At 35.0% G+C, this 19,640-nt stretch overlaps 1 protein-coding gene across 7 annotated transcripts in view; it reads left to right on the plus strand.

Moving 5' to 3' along the window:
• Positions 1-19,640, plus strand: part of MYLK (myosin light chain kinase) — a 186,307-nt gene that overhangs the window by 135,984 nt on the left and 30,683 nt on the right. For all 7 annotated transcript variants that reach the window (XM_087920404.1, XM_087920403.1, XM_087920405.1 and 4 more), the window contains 3 exons: positions 12,704-12,754; positions 13,631-13,758; positions 17,558-17,711. In XM_087920404.1, the coding sequence (XP_087776530.1) occupies positions 12,704-12,754; positions 13,631-13,758; positions 17,558-17,711 (333 nt within the window). The remainder of the gene's footprint in view (positions 1-12,703; positions 12,755-13,630; positions 13,759-17,557; positions 17,712-19,640) is intronic.

The following is a 19,640-nucleotide window of genomic DNA, read 5'->3' on the forward strand; positions in this document are numbered from 1 at the left end:
ACATATGTCTTCTAGAGTTTATATAAATATAAAACCTCATTTTCTAGTCTACTTTCTCAGTAAATTTTTTAATGCATTTCAGGTTGTTATATGAAATATTCGTTACAATGTTTAGGCAAAAAGCCTGATGAAATCAGTTCACTCACACATACTATTCAGTAGTGGTGCTAAGTCAGAATTTTTCTTTTTTTTCTGCTTTCAAAAGAATTTTCTGAGTGTCTTCAAGTTCATCCTTGAAATTGTTGTTTCTTTTATAAAATCCCGGACATTATTAGGAATTAGCAAAAATGAAGGGACTGGTTCTGTCTCCAAATACTTTAGGGAAAGTTCGTCTTTCACGTTTTATAGAAAAATCAGCATGTTGTCCTTATTGATTTATGTTCCCCCTTTTCCAATGATTCTCCTGAAAAAGAGTATTACAATAGTCTATGGAGATTCTCAGTTATCCAGGTCATGGTTGTCCCAAATATGCTTTTTCTCAAGAGGCAACTGGACTTTCTGGTTTTTCTTTTCACTTCTCATCCAAGAAGCTTCTTCAGTTCTGACTGGATGGTGGGGAGCTAGAGCTGAAGAAGCTTCTTGGATGAGAAGCAAAACGTCTTCAAAGAAAAACCAGAAAGTCCAGTTGCCTCTTGAAAAAAGCATCTTTGGGAGTATTGCAATACTCCACAAGCATGGACACGACAATGATGATTAGAATCTAGAATGAAAATTAGTGTGGAAAGAAAATGCATCTTTTAATAGAGATACTTGATTATTTTTGGCCATTTTTTTTTTGAAAATCAGTTCTGTTCCATTCAAGGATTTTCCTGCTACCCTTAACTTTTGCAAGTTATTTGCAAAGGTCATTTTTTAAAATATAAAACAAGTTGTTGGGGATTTTTTACATACTTTTCAAACATTGCTAGCCACTTATTTAATTCTTTATAGGTTTTTTGTGTGTGTTTCCTGAACTAGTTATTTTAACTCAGTGTTAAAATTGCTAATATGTAGACTTTTTTCTTTAGACTTCTAAGGCACCCTAGCAAACATTAGGGAAGTTACCCAGGTTGTCAATTCCAGGTACCCCCCCACCCCACTGTTCCACAGAACAGCTGCTGCTATGATTTTTAACTTATGGGAAGCAGCAGGACTCCCTTTACTACTGATATAGCTCACAAATCCACCAAGATAGCTTTAAAAAACCATTTATCTATGAACCATGCTAACCAAAGGAATAACTTGGTACCTTTAAAAAGTTTTATCCAATAATGGAATGTAGCCAGAATAATTCTCTTTTTTGCAACATTGTTGATCAGGAGTCTTTTATTTCTGTCATCCTCTAACTCTGCTTATTAACTGTCTCATTACTTTGTTGTCCATTAATTTGTCTATTTACTGTTCTGTTATACTTCCACTCATCTTTTGCTAAAATAGCATTTCATAAATCCACAAATGCTAAGTTCCATAGAAAATGTGTCCCTTCTGTGCTGAGTGAAAAATTCAGCTGCTTCAGAGTTTATGGTGCAGTTCTCTTTCTGTATTTCTTCCAGCATCTTTAAAAAAAACACACACAATGTTTTTGTGGTATCCGAATCCCTGAGGAAATAGATCCTCATGCCTGCTATTGCATACAATCTGTCTTGATTTTTAGGCCAAACAAATGTGTTCCTTGATTGTTCTACTTTTCTGGAGAAAGAGGTTAATAAATATCATTCCTGATACAGTATGTTGACTTCACTTCATCAAAAAAGAAGAAGATGGAACCTTGTGCAGTGTCCGGATTTCTAAATTAGAGTTACCTCTAAGAAAATTATATTGTGGCATAGCATTCTATTCAAAATATCAAATGGAACAATATCAGGTTTTTGAGGACTTACTGCTTGGCATAACACTAATTCATCTTGCGTTTAGAAATAAACCTATCCCCATCCCCATCCAAATGCTTGTGTCTTTGTTTTTGAATGTACTCATTCCCCAGAACTTAATAATCTCCAATTTATGAAGAATGGGAGGTTTTGTGCCCAACTAAAATCCTACCATTTGGACTAGAATATTACAGCTTTAATTTAATAGATTGTCATCAAAATAAATATGAGCAGTGTTTTGTATCTCCCCCCCCACCTCCAAAGTGGAAATGATATAGAGCACTTTTTAGTAGGGAAAGGGGGAAATTATTTATCTATTAATTGTATTAAAATGTTTTACATTTTATAAAAATATTTATATTACAATCTGTTAGATAGCATACAACCAAGGCATCAAGTGTCTAAATGTATTTTTCATTTTTTTGTCAGGAGAAAAAAGTAGCATTGGTACAATTCCAAAACCTGATATAGTAAAGCTTACATATTTGGAGAAATTGCTATTAAATTCAGGCACACAGAAACACACACTGAGGAAAAGAGCCTAGGAGGTAGCTCTAAGAAGGTCTGACTTCAACACTACCCCCAGTTGGAAAGATTAATTTCAATTACAGTGCAATAATTTCATGGCGTTGGAGAAAAACCTGATTTTGGCAGATAAATCATCTTCTCTTTTACATTCTGGAAGATGTATACTTATGATTTTTCCTTATAGCTAGGCATTTTCTTTAGGTTAGTGTTGTGCAACTGTGGAATCCAATTGTTATGTGTAGAGCAATGGGGAGAATGTTCTAGTTGAATAAATCATTCCTTCTTGGCACCCAGTTAAAGCTTCTAAAAGGTGTGCTTTTGAGATTCATTCGGATTATTATGCTTTATAGTTTATGCCATCCGGACACAAGCTGTGACTTAGTTAATACTGGCAAAGAACAGAATTTTCCATGCAGGTTTTATTTACATTTTATTTTCTGCACTGCTATCTGGGGGCAGGTAGAAGGAAAGCATGACTGTTATTGATTGCCACTACAGAAGTAGATTATGAAAGCTTATCTGTGCTGTACACAAAGCACATAAGTTTTTTTGCAGCTGCACTAACAAGCTTTATTCTTTTTTTCATTTGCGATGCAATAGCCACTTTAAAAATTAAATTATTCATAATTCTATATACCCTTCTAAAATGAACTGTGATGTTGATTCGTTGGCAAATATTCTTTCAATGATATCAGCAGATATCTTAATCTGATTTAATTTTTTCATTTATTTATTTTGTCAAGCGATTATAAGTTGACAGGTATAAGTATAAACATAGTTATGAATACATGAAATGGATACATATAAAAAAAAATAAAAAGAAACAATAGGACAGGGATGGTAAACACATTGGTGCACCCCCTACAGACCTCTTAGGAAAGGGGTGAGGTCAAAAGTAGACAGTCTAAGGTTAAAGTTTTTGGGGTTTGGGGAAGAAACCACAGAGTCAGGTAGAGTATTTCAGACATTGACCACTCTGTTGCTGAAGTCGTATTTCCTGCAATCAACTTTGGTGCAATTAACCTTGAGTTTGTATCTATTGTGTGCTCTTGTATTGTTATGGTTGAAGCTGAAGTATTCATTGGACATTGCAATATATAATTTTATGTACTATACTTAGATCGGACCAAAGGCGGCATAGTTCTAGGTTTTCTAGGTCTAGAATTTCAAATCTGGTGGCATAAGGTATTCTGCAACGAGTAAAAGAGTGGAGAACTCTTCTTGTGAAATATTTCTGGACTTTCTCAACTGTATTAATATCAAATACATAATGCAGGTTCCAGACTGATGAGCTGTATTCATGTGTTGGTCTAGCAAATGTTTTGTATGCTCTAGTTAGTAGTGTGATATTACCAGAGAAAATGCTACGTAGGATTAGCTTAACAACTCTTAATGCCTTTTTTGCTATGTAGTTACAGTTGGCTCTAGCACTTAGATCATTAGAGATGGGTACTCCAAGGTCCTTGGCAGAGTTTGGATCATTAACAAGGTCTTGACTATTCAGCTTGTATTTATTTTCTGATTGTTTTTGCCAATATGTAAGACAGAGCATTTATTTGTTGAGATTTGAAGTTGCCATTTGTTTGACCATTCTGATACATAGTCGAGGTCTTTTTGAAGGGTAGCAGTATTGTCAGTGGTGTTGAATGAAGGTTCCAGACTGATGAGCTGTATTCAAGTATTGGTCTAGCAAATGTTTTGTATGCTCTAGTTAGTTACATCATCAGCGAAGGGAACGCAGTTGATCTTAATATGATCACAGAGGTCATTTATGTAGAGTATGCAGAGAGTTGGTTCTAGAACACTGCCTTGGGGGAACACCACTGTTGACAGGTACAGAATTTGATAAGATGCTCCCAATTGTGACCATTTGTTGTCTGTTTGACAGGAATGCTTCTATCCAGTTATGCAGGTGTCCAGAGATACCATAAGATTTTAGTTTTAGGAGTAGTTTGTCGTGTACCACTGAATCAAAGGCTTTACAGAAGTCTATGTAGATTGTGTCTATTGCTTTGCCCTGATCGATTTGTGTAGTCCATATGTTTTTGCAGTGTAAGAGTTGCAGATTACAGGGTAGTTTTTTTCTGAAACCAAATTGTTTATTAGAGAGTAGGCTATTTGTCTCTAAGTGGAGGATAATGGATTGGTTAATAATTGATTCCATGACTTTACAGTTGATGCATTATAAAGAGATTGGTCTGTAATTTTCAACTAGGCTGGGTCTCCCTTTTTGAAGATGGGGATGACCGTGGCTTATGACCATAGGTTTGGCAAGGAGCTGGTCCTGAAAGATTTTTCAAAGATTATGCTTAGAGGTTCAGCTATGGCAGTGGATAGCTTTTTTAAGAAGTAGGCACAAATTATCTCCAGTTCAATACATAGAGATGGTTTTAGATTGGGCAGTGCTTTTTCAACATTGTCTTCTGTAAAATCGATATGTATTAGATCATAGTAGTTGTTCCTAGCTGTTCAACTAGGAAATACTGGACATGATCCATTGCTGTTTACAAATACTGAGCCAAAGAATGTGTTAAAGAGGTTGGCTTTAATGGTGTCATCGTTGCAGCCTTTATCATTAGATCCTTTAAGGGGTGAGATGGACCTTGAGTCTTTTATTTTGTTGTTTACAAAATTGTAGAAAGTGCAGATGGAATTGGTGCATAGATGGTTTTCCTCTTGTTTAATGTGATAAATTGGTGCATTCAGTTTTTATCTGGTGGCATAAATTTTTGTATCGGCTTTTGAAGTTAGCAGCATGACCAGATTTGTTTTTCTGCTAAAGTGATTTCTTTTTGGATTGAAGCTTCCTTATTGTTATGGGTAGTTTGTTTTTCCTGGTTTTGGCAGTTGTTATTGGTACATATAGTTTGATGACTTTTTTGACTTCAAGTAAAAATATGTTGTAATAGTCTTCAACAGTATTGCATCCAGTGAATAGAAATTGCCAATCAAGAGATGAGAGATCGTTGTCTATAAGACCATAGTTGCCTTTTTTGAAGTTATAATTGGGGATCCCATCGTTATGATGTTTTTTGTGTGGAAGTATGTTGAGACAAAAGTCAATCATGTTGTGGTCACTGTTGGAAAAGGGTTCTTTAATTTGTATTCCGTAAATTGAATTCAAACTATTGCAGAAGATGAGATCGAGGCAGTTGTTAATCTAGTATTGTTGGTTACTAGTTGTTCCAGTCCCAGATTTGTTACAGCATTGTAGAAGGTTGCATGTATGAGTTCAGTTTTACATTGTTTAGGGTCCAATTAATACGAGGTAGATTGAAGTCACCAAAAAGATAAAAGCATGTGGGCAGGATGTTGCCCATGTTAGTAGTAAATTTAACTTGTTTACATGTTCAATGTCATAATTAGGGGCTCTGTAACATAATAAGAATCGAAATAGGATATTTAAGAACAGTTCACAGATGATGGTCTCAGGAATAGCAAGCTCCTGGGCAACTTGGATGTTTTTTAGATGTAGGGACTTTTTGTAGAAGATAGCAACACCACCTCCTCTACGGATTTTGCGATCTGATCAGTGAACGTGATAGTCTCTTACTGTGGTAATGGAGTCAGGGAGAGTTGTGTTGAGCATGTTTCACAGACAAATATGATGTCAAATTTAGCCATATTTAGTAAGAGGAGAAATTCAGGTATTTTATTTACAAGCCTTCTTGCATTGAGTAGTTTGCATTTAAGGCCAGTTGTAGTTGGAATTGAGGTAGTTAGGGGCATGCGTGCCTAGTTTTGAGTGATGGTGGTTTGGATGAGGTAGGGTTGGATGTGGAGTTGTGGGTTTTGTGACTTACTTTTGGTACAATCAGCACGGTAGTCAATGTACAGGTCCTTCTCTCCATTGTCTAGACGTTTTTTGAGTTCTGTGCAAAGTTCATGGCAGCAGATTTTTTGCAGTATGGATAAGTCTGACCTTGAGCAAAGTTTGTTATGGTTGGGGTTGGTTTTTGCAATGGCGTTTATTGTATGAATGAATATATGTTTGCTGGACTCATTTTTGCAAACAACTCTATAAAATCTTGGGGCCACCGAGCCATCATTGTATTTGAACTCAGGGCCATCTCTGGTTATTTCAATGATATCTTCAGGAGAGATGTTTGTCGTATTTGAGTTGCTTATGATATTATGAACTTTGGTGATAGCATTTGAGTCGTTGGTGTCTTCAAGACCAAATAAGATGGCATTTGGACGTTTCCGATCACGTTCCATGATGTCCTTGATGAGTAACGGGTTATTATTTGTGGAATTATTTGAAGGGATAGTGATTATTTGTGGCTGTGGTTTGGTGGTTATTTTTGGTTGTAGTTGTGATTGTAGTTGAGGTAGTAGTTGTGGTAGTGGTTGTTGAGTTGGGATTTGATTTTGAGCTGATAGGTATTCACTTATCTGTGCTGTATTTTTTTTCAAGAGATTAGGCTTGCTTGTATAGTTGTTTCAGAACATGTTAGTAAGCGTTCTTCTATTGAGCAAATGAATGATTCTATGCTTTCAACTCTGTCAGGCAGGGGACTTAGTTTGTTTAGCTTAGGTAAACATGATGGACATAGACAAGGGAATGTATCTGATGTTTTTAGGAGATCAGCTAGGTTTTTGTTTAAGTTTAAGCAGGCAAGGTGGGCTTGATTATCACATAGGTGGCGTTTAATGTTATTTTTGTTTTCATTGATGGTTTCGAGACATTTGAAGCATGTGCAGGAGTCTGGGAGGTCACTGGTAGAGATATTATTCTTTTGTTGTTTGGTAGTGGAGGGTTTGGAGTTTTGGGCTGGCATGGTCAATGACAGCAATGCTGTACAGCAGTTTCTTATATATAGATTATAAATTTACTTTACACTTTACTTATGTCTCATTGCCTATTGCTGCAAGCTCAGCAGGGGTTTTCAATGTTGCATAGGATTTTCAATGTTTTTATCCATACTAATGACCTTCTGGTGTTCATCAGACAATCTTGTATACAACCTATAGACTAATCTCAAAACCAAAACTTGGTAGTGATTGGAAAAAATGATTAGGACCCTTATATCTAAGTTTCTAAGGACATCAGCAAAATCTTACATCAGTACATCTGCAGCTGTTATTCTGAATCTAGTATACTGTTCCAGAACATCTGAGATGGTGGTTGTGGCAAATTTAAATAGCAAATGGTTCCTGGATTAGATTTAGGGGGAGAACTCTGTAATCTCTACTGAAGTGACTTAAGCAACTGAGTTTTCTTAATATAGGGAGGTAAATATTCCCTGTCTCTGCTATGGAGTTTGGAACAGCAATAACTGAGGAATAGGTTAGGGTAGGGGTTCTTTTTTCTTCTCTATCTTTTTTTTATTTTGAGACCTGGTTGTCCCAGGCCTGTGCTTTAAACTTGGAATTTAGGTCTTTCATTAAGGAATGGTTGGTTTTTCATGAAGGAATCATGCCATCACAAATCTTGATAAGTGATTTGCATATGGTTGACAATAGAAAAGATAAAGATGTGGGGCCTTTTTATGTCATTTCCTCTTTCACTCTTCTACATGCCTATTTTCAATGGTGGAAGCAGCAGTCTCAATAAGCCCTTTCCTTTTTAACCTTCTCCCTCTCATCCCTCTTTCTTTTTCACACTCATTTTTCTATGCAAGGTTGGGAAGTGGAATCTGGATTTTGGCTAATGTCTGTCCACCCCCCCTTACCTGATTTTTAATTAAAGCTGTTTTTTTCTTTTATGATATTGACTTTTTTACCTGCAGCAAGATTCATAATTATTATTCAGAACTAATTTCCTATACAAAATTGAAGAGCTGCCTTAAATACTGCCTTGCATCCTATAATGTAAGGTAAAACAAGGTAATAGAAGCAAATAGGAGGACTCACAGGACAATTCAAAAAGGCATGTTGGCAAGTTAGTTGGAAGGCAGAGGTTATTGAGTATGTTTTGTGCTGTCATGTTGGGATCAGAAAGAAAGAAAGTATGTCAGAGCAGGATTCATGAAAAATTTTTTTGCTAATTTAACCAGAAGACTTTGCCCTTCCTTTATTTATGTAACACAGCAATATGTTCATGTGTTCTAGGAGGTGGAGACTACAATATACTGCATATGAATGTATATGAATATGGGGAGCAGTTCGTGGGGAGAAGACTAATGACTTAGAAAGCAACAAATCTTGGCTAGTCTCAGTTAAGGGTATTATAATCAGAGTTCATTCAGAGATATAGCCTCCCACAACAGCAGTTATTTCATCTGAAAACTGAAGAAACCCTTAAGTAAATAGTTCCTTACATGCTTTCTAAAGTAGATTTTTGGTAAAGATATAAAATATTTAATCAAATTCTTTAACACAGTTGTTTTTTCATGCTAAAATTAGCTTTTCCCTTGTTTTTAACTCCTCCATTCCCTTCTGCTCTCAATGCTCTGGGAGATGTTTTTGAATTTTGAATCTGATAAACATTCCATTGAGTGAGGCAGCTTGGATGCCTCAGTTGGAGGAGCAGCTCTATGTCCCAATTGATTTCACTGCAATTCTTGATGGCATGGAGGTAAATGGGAGAAGCTCGAAGCTGATTGGTTAAGCACAACCTCTACCCTACATATTCATTGTGGTATGATTTCCAGTGGCTCTTTATGGTTTTTTTCAAAACAACATAAACATAAACTACACCACTTTGCAGTAGTAAATATGACAGGAAGAAATCCACAGTGAACAACATAATTGCCTTGGCTCTACCAGGTTCCTTGAATCACGTTTAATTTTTTATAAAAACTGTTTTAAACTAATTATTTTTTAAAATGAAATTAACATGCTGCAGAACAATAAATGATATCTAATATCTTTAGTGTATAAGAAAACCTCTACAGCTTTATGGGCTTTCTTAAGAAATAAAATATTGTAGGCATTTCTATCCCAGGGTTTTGTTTGAAAAAGTGCCCAAAGACTAAAAGAAACACAAAGAAAAATAAGTAGTCTGGAAGGCAGATTGTAGATGTATTTTGGATTTGTACTGTTTATTTCTGTGGCAGAGGTAGTTTTATATTGGCCAGTGTTTGCTTGGCATTAAGTCTTACTGAACATCATAGGACTTAGATCTGAATTGTCAGAAATAGGAACTCATTGTAGAAGACCATCATCAAATGACGGAGGGGACGACCAACCCCTTATTAATAGGAGTATAATCATACTGAAGACTACCACAAAACTGTGGTCTAGAGTTAAACTGAAGAATTGAAAAAAAAAAAACTTCCTGGAAAATGGTAGTGGAAGACCACCTCCATATTTTTGTTTGGTAAAGTAATAGACATGATCACGTGGTCACAAGGAATAGAGCTCAGCCCAATGGAGTCTTCATCTGATATTATAATTTTTAACCCAATTGATCATTACTGAAATATTAAATTATTTGGGGCATTTTAAAATCTCTCTCTGTGTTATTCACTCTCATTTTGTTTTGATTATTTTCACTTTATGTAACGGGGAGAGGAGTAATAATGTATCAGCATACTAAAAAACAGAAACATTCAAAATGAAATATGTGTGTTTGTGTGTATTAGGAAGAATTGCCTTGATAAAAATCATAAGAATTGTACAATTATTAGAATTTTATGATTTCCAATCAGACACTTTGTGGAATGGTTTCTCTTACTACCTGTCAGAATAGGACAGATGGCCAAGCATCAGCAACATGATTATTCTTTTAAGGAGGGTAATCTGGTTGTTTATATGTTCACTTCAATCTGGCTTATAAATGCCACATTTTCTTAAATTTTCAAGAACTATTTTTTCAAGAAAAAAAATTGCAGGAGTCTGATAATGTCTATAAGTGGCTAGATGGGAAAATAAGGAAAATACCATTTGCACCTCCTGGATTTTGGCCTTTTTTTTGAGAGCAGCTTTTTCACACTATAGCAATAAGGCTTATATACCACTTCACCTTGTTTTAGAGCCCCTATAATTTTACAGATTCAGCATATTGCACCCAACAATCTGGCTCCTCATTTTATTGACCTCAGAAGGATGGAAGGCTTGAGCCTGTTAGGATTGAACTGCTGGGAGTCGGCAGAATTAGCCTGCAATACTGCATTCTAACCACTGCACCACTGGTGCTCTACCAGTGTTCAGGAACCCTCTTATTTTTACTGTTATGCTACTTATTTTTCATATTACTAGCCGAATGCTGCCTTCACCTATCTCAATTTTCACTTGAGTCTTCTTTTGTTTTGGATGGTAAATCTTGTCAGAAATTTACTCTGGCACTCTGTGAACAAACAACTTGAATTGCCTTTGAACCAGAGGTGGTATTCAGCAGGTTCTGACCAGTTCTGGAGAACTGGTAGCGGAAATTTTGAGTAGTTCAGAGAACCAGCAAATCCCACCTCTGACTGGAGATTTTACAGTATCTTTCCCCTGCCATGTCCACCAAGCCATGCCCACAGAACCGGTAGTAAAAAAAAATTGAATCCCACCACTGCTTTGAACTATCTGTTTGCCTTTTTTTCTGCATGAAATCAAAATGGCTAGTAAAAAAAAGTACATTTGCAGGTACATAGGGCCAAATACATTCGTGGCACAGACTTCCCATTGGGGAACCTGTGTCTGGGTAAAGCAATCTTGGTGGAACAGAGTTTTAAGGATATGTGGAGGAGATGGTCACTGTGCAGTTGCATGTATTTCCCCCCATTTTTGTGGATTTGCTCTGACCGGAACTGCACAGAGAGCTATTCACTGAGAGGTTAGAGGAGTTGAGAGTTCTGCATTTCTATTTTTAGTAAAATGCCTGAAAAGGGAAACAGGAGAAAGAGACTGGGACAGGAACAAACACAGTTCTTCTGAACATCTCTTCTTATGGGATTGTAGCAAATGGCATGACAAAAGTTTCATAGCTGCAGGCCCAGGAGGTAGATTTTTCTCCCATGTGGTGTGCACTTTTCTTCAGGTTAAAGCTACAGTCTTTTAATGACATGAAGTTTTATTTTCATCCTGTTTTTTGATGGAAAAAAGACAAATACTAAGTCAGGTTAGTCTATGCTATATATAATTTGTAGGGTTTTTTCATTTTTAATAATAACTTTTTATGTGTTTATATGATATTTTTTTTATTTTTACTGATGTCACTTTTGTGAGATGGGAGGCCATATAATAAAGACTAAAGGCTAAATAAAGAAAGGAAGTTTTTCTTCAGTCTTGTTCTGATATCCCATGAGTATTTGATCACTAAAGACACTCCCATATCCTTTAAGAGAGGGATGGATTTTGTGCATATGTGAGACAGAAAGAAAAATATATTTACCAAATTAATTATTACCCTGCATAAGCCTAAGATGCATTCAATGTGATCCTTGGAGTGTGGTCCATCCTTCCACAATTTTTATATCCTTCCTGTGCTTTCACAAACTTCCAGGTATACTGGACATTAGCACAAAATATAGAAAAGAAAATGAATTAGGATAATTTTCAGTTTTTAATTTGGGTATTTTGGTGAGCCTGCTCAATTTGTTGATTGTAGAAATGTGTTTAAGCACAATATTTATGGGGGGAATTTTCTCTTTTTTATTTTATTATTACACTATACACTGAAAATATTTATTGTCATGGCTCCAGTTTCTATGAATTCATGCTATCTTTCCCTGTTATCTTAAGCTGAAAACTTCCATATCTGAAATTCCTATTTTGTTTTTTGTTTGGTGTTGTAAAAAAAGTAAACATATCTCCTTCACTTAGTTTGAACAGGAGACAAACCACAGGGAAAAGGATAGAAATATTTCTATCAATGCCTCAAGGCCATGGTCAAAATTCTATTTTCTGCAGATGTGCTGAGGAAAGTGTTGAACCTTAATGTTTTATATGCATAAGCTTCACCTTTTGGTTAAAAAGTGTGGATTTAAAGGTCCTCAATAAGAAAAGATATGTTAGAGCAGGGGTGTCAAACTTGCATCATCACGGCAGCGTTATGTAACGTATCAGGACTTTTCCCCCTTCGTTAAACCGGGTGGGGGTGGGGCCAGCACAAGATGCATCCAGCTCACAGGCCCTGAGTTTGACACCTCTGTGTTAGAGCGTACTTTTCCCTTGAACCCTACCCAGATAAAGAACTTCTACAGCTGTGAGAGCTTTTGGGAGTTTCATCATAAGCTTTGTTATGCAATTTACCTTTGTTACCTCATACAGTGACCTGTGTACACATTTATTTCCCACTAAGAAACTCTTCTTGGGTAGAGAGTACCAGTGTCTCATCCTTAAAGCATAATTTATAAGCGGATGTTGTCTACGATAAGATATGATAATATCTGTTGGATAAGTAAGAGTTTCAACATTCAACAACTGAACTAGCTGCACTTTTTTTTCCTTACTAGGTGAGGCAACTGTAAAGAAGAAACCTGCTCCCAAAACTCCACCCAAAGCAGGTATTAATTGCTCACTAATTGCTATTAGTATGGAAAAGACTGCGAGCCATGAGTAGGTAGTTCAGGACAGTATGTATTTACTGAAAATGTTTAAACCCTGTATTTTGCTGAAAGGTTTACATGTGATCCTATTATTCTACTAAAAGAATTGGAAAAGGAATAAATGAACTATTCCAAGACCCGGGTTAATTTAAATAATTTAAAACAGATTTGTTCCCCTAAAATCTGAAACAGGGAATATAAAACGCTCTCTAAGTCTAAACCAAAAAGATCCTAAGATCAAGAGGACTTTCTATGGAAGTAGGAAGCCTCCACATCTTTACTTTGTATAGGATGATTGCTAGAATAGCCAGCATAACCTTGGAATGCTTTTTCCTCTGTAAAGAATCTCTGAATTTGGACTGGGCTTAGAATGTTAGTTTCGACAGTCTGGCAAAGTTGTTAGTGCATTTTATAGTGGATTATCATTCTCACCATGACTATCCAAAGTGAGCTTTGGATAAGCGAGAAAGATCTGGATGGTCAATTGTATGGCAAGGACACTGGCAGATTTCTTTTCCAGGACTGTTTTATCCGCACAGATTTATAAAGCTTCCTCCGTCCTTTGAGGTTTGACTAATGATCATTCATGAATTTAACTCAAAAGAGGTTTACCGATTCCTTAGTTTGGATACATATTTTGCTAGTAGGCATTGAACTATTAAATAGAAGTTGAAAGATTATATTATCATAACCAAAACCAGATCCTTTATTTTTGTTAGATCTAGCTTTGGGACTGGATAAACAATTGGTTTATATTTTATATATCCGCTTTAATATTTTTGTAATTTTTACCTCTGAAAAAAAATACTCAAAAGTGTTTCCTCTTTTTATCAGCTCTTCCTCCTCAAATTGTTCAGTTCCCAGAAGACCAGAAAGTAAGGTCTGGTGAATCAGTAGAGCTGTTGTGCAAAGTAGCAGGAACCCCACCTTTAATATGTACTTGGATGAAATTTCGGAAGCAGGTAATAGAATTGTTGCTGCTATTCTTTTAATCATAAATTGTATGATAGAAAAGGGAATCTAAAAAAAGAGATTTATGGAATTTTCCTCAAGATTGAAAATAATTTCTTGCTTGTGGTATGTAAATAACCAAAAGCTGCTTTGTAAACAAATATACATTGGAGAGGGCAAAATGGTTTAAAGCTATGAAATTCTGGTAAAAATAACTCTCTAGCCCGGTGTTTCTTAACCTTGACAATTTGAAAATATGTAGATCTCAATTTCCAGAATTCCTCAGCCAAAATCCCTCAGCCAGCTGAATGCATTTGTGGTAAAGGAAGCCATTGTGATATATGTTTAATTAATTAATATAAGCCCCAGTGACACAGTGGTTAGAGTGCAGTACTGCAGGCTATTTCTGCTGACTGCCAGCTGCCTGCAAGTCAAAGTTGACTCAGCCTTTAATCCTTCCAAGGTGGCCAAAATGAGGACCCAAATTTTGGGGGGCAATATGCTGATTCTGTAAACTGCTTAGAGAAGGCTGTAAAGCACTGTAAAGCAGTATATAAGTAAGTGCTAGCGCTATCTCTGGTTTTGGGGCACAGAAATGGACATATTAATTTAGCACTAAATATGCTGCTGGCCTTATGTAGATACTTTCTAGTTTTTTAAAAAATGAGATTTTTTAAAAAAAGGAAAATAGACACAACAATCCCATTCTCAAGGATTGAAAATTGAATATACTGGTAGAAAGATTAATTTTTTTACACTGCTGCAAGATGTAGGTTGAACAAAAAAAAACCTCTACAACTGTAAAAAAATGTTAAATTTCTTGACCTACTATATCCCAATCCTGATTTTAATCACCTCATTATTTAAATAATATTCATTGAACTATAAATAACACAGTTAGCTATATCCAAAATAGCTTAATATTTGTCCCTCTTTACAACAATTGAAAAACCTTTTTTATTTTTGCTTCTAAAATATAATGTATAGTTGAACTGACAGTATTGTACACTATTAGAGGTAAATATATAATATTAACCCAAATATATAACAGCTGGGCACCCTGTCTCAACTTCTTCTGATATTTCTCACAGAGTACAGTGTATATTACTTAGTCTGAACTTAGCCTGCTATGGAGACAGTGGAAGACAGCTACTGATATTTTATTATTGTCTCAGGCTATAAGTCCCAAACTCAAATATAACCTTGGTGAATGTTGAGGCTTATGCATCATTATTTTATATTCACAATTCCATACCTTAGAGCCAAGGTTATTAATAGAAATAGATAGGTTTTTTTAAACTAAAATAACCTTTAGGTGAAGAAAGCTATATTCTTCATCATACTGATGTAAAATGGCCTGTTAGATAATATTGAACTTCAGATGTTTAGAGACTGGTTTAGACAATAATTTCCTGATGTTTCACTAGCAATTTTGGCTGGCATCTTCAGAGATTCAGGCCACAGAAACGGAGCAAAACTTACCATTTTTTATAACCAGGTGACCTGACTTTTGATTGGTCTTTAGCCAAAAGGATTTCTCATTGGTGCAGGTAGGGGCTTATCTCTGATTGGTTCTTGGCTTGTGCTTGATCAGAATTGTTTTGGTGGACTAAAAAAAATCCAGGAAAGCCAAGGACAACAGAGACTCTATTCATAGCATCCTAAGTCTACCTCTTGGCAGTTGTATATCGGTATCACAAAACAGTTTCCGAATTTAACTGAAATAACACAAGAAAAAAACACACAACTAAAAAAATCATCTGTAGTGGAAAATGTGCTGCAGCATAATCATGAAATCCAATTCAGGGACACACAATAACATCAAACTATTACATACATTAACACAGAACAGTTGTTGCCAAACTTGCAATGTTGAATGTTTTTTTAAAATCAATATCTTTTTCAAGGATTTCCAGTTTTGGCAGTACCATCATACCACACCATTATTATTATTTTCATTGATCAGAAGATCCCTACTACAGGAATTGTATTAATGCACAATTGCAAATGAAATACTGCTAATATGGGTATTTAGTTCTTTGGTTACATGGAACATCTGGATTCCATATCTGGAGCACTTGTTGAGCACTAATAAAAGAAATGAAGGGACTTGAAGAAAAGACAAAACAATGCAAATAGAAAATACTGTCTTCTCCGACAATAATTATGAATATACGACTTATTCTGTAGGATCAACTTAGTGTTTAACCAATACACGATTTACAATGTTCATGATTTTTTTTTAAAAATCTCAAAAATTATGGAAAGAAAAGCCAAACTAAATAGCCTTTACTTCTTATAAAACTCTACAGATGAACTGGAAAAACTATTCTCTAACAGGAAATTAATGGAATGACATAAAAGTCATTGACCCAAGTATTTTCACATCTAGAATAATCTGTGCTTTTCTTTATATGCTTATAATTAAATAATATTTTTACTGACTCCAATTTATGCATATCAATTTCTCACTGATATTTCCCAATCTAAAGTAATGGAATCCAGAGTAAGATTTGGGAAGACCAACAGTTCCAACTGGGAAAACTCAAGAGCTTATTTTCAAAATGCTACTTGGGAGGTAATGGATGAAGTAAATGCTACTTGTGTAAGCTGCCAATGATGCCTCTTCCCAATATGTTTCTTAGTCTCTAGTGTGATTTCAGTAACTACTGGAAAGAAGCCTGTGTGCATATAAGTAGATATGGAATTCTCACTAGATAATTCCAAAGTTAGAAGACAAACAAATGTAAATGCTCCAAGTTCTTCTGTTAATGTTAATCTAGTAAAAGAAATGAAGTAATAAAATCCACAATAAATCTTTTAAGGACTGGTTGAATATCTTTTTGTAATTTGGTTAAAAATCAGAATATTGAAATGAGCAAAGTATTAAATGTTAGCATTAATTTTATGTGTATGCAATTTAAAACTGCCTTTCTAGCATTTAATATTAAATATTATTTAATACATTGTTTGTACTTACAGCCACTTGCTCTTGCTGAGTATAATTAATTAGGTTAAAAATGTAATACTGAAGCAAATCCAAATGGTAGAACTACTATCAAAGGAAAGCAATATTTATTTGATTGTCTCCAAGAAAATTTATGATTAGGACTATTAACAACTTTTGGTTAAGGATGTGGCTTACTTTGACAGCAAAAAAAAAATCCCCTATGTCATAGCTTTAATTTTTAAAAACATATTTTTATTAAAAGTGTTTTCTTAATATAAAATGCAAATAGAAATAAAAGTGATAGAAAAAAGGGGAAAAGAAAGGGGATAGAGGAGATAAAGTGAGGGGAGAGGAAAAAGAAATAAAAGAAACAAGCAGTAACTTCAGACAATTTTTGGTGCAGTAAGAAACATAATAAAGTTACAGTATCAACTTTTTAGTTATACAAAATAGTAACTACTAGTCATTTCTATATTAATAATTCACTTTAATTGTTAAAACACAAAATCAAATTTCATTTTCTCTCTTTCCCGCCAAAGGTGCAATTTTAAATTTAAAGTTTGATTGTATTGGGTGAGATGTTCATAATTTCTTCATTCTAAGCATTCTTAGATGAGATTGGGTTGAAAGTCAAGTCTATCAGTGGGATAGGAATATCTTCTCTAAGGCTTTTCTTGACTAAAAATGAGATTAATATCACATGAGAGTATATACAGGGGTGATCTCAAGAAAAGACAGAATATTATAATCAGCCAAACACACTTCTTTTATCATTTCCTATTAATATTGGTGTATTTATCCTATGAAATCGTAGTTTATTTTAGAATATCTATATTAATCTACCTGTTTTAATTTGGCAGCTCCAAGAAAATGAACACATCAAAATTGAGAATGCTGAGAATAGCAGTATGCTGACCATCTCCTCAACAAAGCAGGAACATTGTGGATGTTATACTTTAGTAGTGGAAAACAAGCTGGGTAGTAAGCAAGCCCAAGTTAACCTTACAGTTGTAGGTAAGTACAAAAAATGTTGGTTTTATTTTTGTTTTTCATGTTTCTAGAATCAGGTTGTATTTTCATTTGGAGTACTTGAGCTATTTGTCTAATTATAGATAATTAGCTATATAATTAGATGTTGTAAAATAAATTAACTTTAAAAAGCAATACTAATTCAAAGGGAAATTATTAATATATAACAAATAAGAAGAATTGTTTCAATAAGAAGTTGGAGTACTGTCTTCTACTGTCTATATACAGATTGAGATTGTAGAATGAAATTGTCCTGATATTAACTAGATTTAACTTCTGTAAGGTTGTTAAAGGTTTGTTCCAACCTGCTTTTAGTGTGAATGATGAACCAAGGCTGCTATTATAATGTTTTAGTACTGATCCAATTCTCAAAAACACCCATGCTTTTCAGCAGCAGTAGGTTTGCACTTTCATTTTCATCTTTCTTTCTACTGTCTTTAACAGTAGCTTCTGTTCTGGGCAGTCTTCCCTCAATTCACTTTGAATAGTTTCCTCCTGCACTGAGTAAACATGAATGAGAACACCTTCAGTGAAGTATTCCTGTTCAAGAACAGAAATGAACAACCTGTAAATTCAGGAGCACTATGACCTCAGAGGCCCTTTTGTTTCTTGGGGTTCTTTCTGATCATGATTTCTATGATCAAAACTTTGCACTATTTTGTTATTAGAAGCAGATTAAAGTGCAAGTGCTATAACTGACATATCAGAATGGAAAACCCCAAACCTAAAGCCTGACCTTCAAGTCACCTCATCTATTTTGTATCCCACATTCCACTCCAAAAATGTCGTGTTTTTTCCTAGGCCACCTATATGTTACTCGACCTCCCTTAGTAATTTTATTTGTCTTGAGAAGTGTACCATAGAAAGATTTAACATAGCAATCTCCTGTATTTGGCTCTCCCACAATGATAAATATAATGTGAGCAGCTAATGCTATGACAAAAAACAGGATTAATGGAAGCCCAACTACTACACTGTTTATTTCTGCACTTCTTTGCCTTGACTGACAGGACTATCCCTGTGTCAGGATCTTGTTCATAGCTAGAATGGTGTGCAATGCTGTTGGCTGAGAATGCCCAGATAGCAAAAGGGGAATCACCATTCTCATTTTGCACAGGGTATCCAAGAAGGTATGAGATGTTGAGGAACACCTTTCATGAGGATGCCAAGATATTTAAGCCATTGAGGGCGGACGTTTAGCCAGAAGCACAGCAACAGATAGCATTATTTTCCTTAGCAACAATTCTCTGTTATATCTGTATCTCTTTAATAAGAATGTGTAAATTTGTATCTGTTATTTCCAACAACCATCTACTATCATTTTAAACATGGCTATAATTTATGGTAGAATATATTTTCTTAGCTAGGTCAGGTTGATGCAGGAAGGTTTTTTATTATTGTACTGGGAAAATTAGCATGAGCTGTCAAAATAGTTAAATTTCAGGTAGTACAAGCTATAAAATGCCTGTTTATAATAACCATTGGTGTGAGTTATGATGATCTTTTCTTTTCAAATGTGAAATTGAAAGAAGTGTGTAGCTTTACTAAGCTAGATGATTTGATTGATTGACTAAAGGTATTGGATAACTTCCTCTTTTTGTTCCCTATAGTTGAGCATATTTCAGGCTATTCCAGATCCAAAAAAATGTATTGATGGAAAAATCAGCAAGTAAAATAGTAGAGTTGGGATATTCCAGGTTACATATGAAAGAACTACAAAGACAGAGAAACAAAACATAAATATTGAGTGATTTAGATTGTTTAAGAGAAAAGCAAATTGTTTGTCCGATAAATTTGGAAATTGACACCTTTTACTCAAGTTAAAAAAATGTTTCCCTGGAAAAATATTAATCTTAAATTCATAAAGTTTGATCCTTGTTATCTGATAGCATAAAGACATGTGTAAATTTACAA

The sequence above is a fragment of the Pseudonaja textilis genome, chromosome 1, assembly GCF_049901715.1.
Source record: "Pseudonaja textilis isolate UNSWEBS1 chromosome 1, rPseTex1.2, whole genome shotgun sequence".
Classification (NCBI taxonomy): domain Eukaryota; kingdom Metazoa; phylum Chordata; class Lepidosauria; order Squamata; family Elapidae; genus Pseudonaja; species Pseudonaja textilis.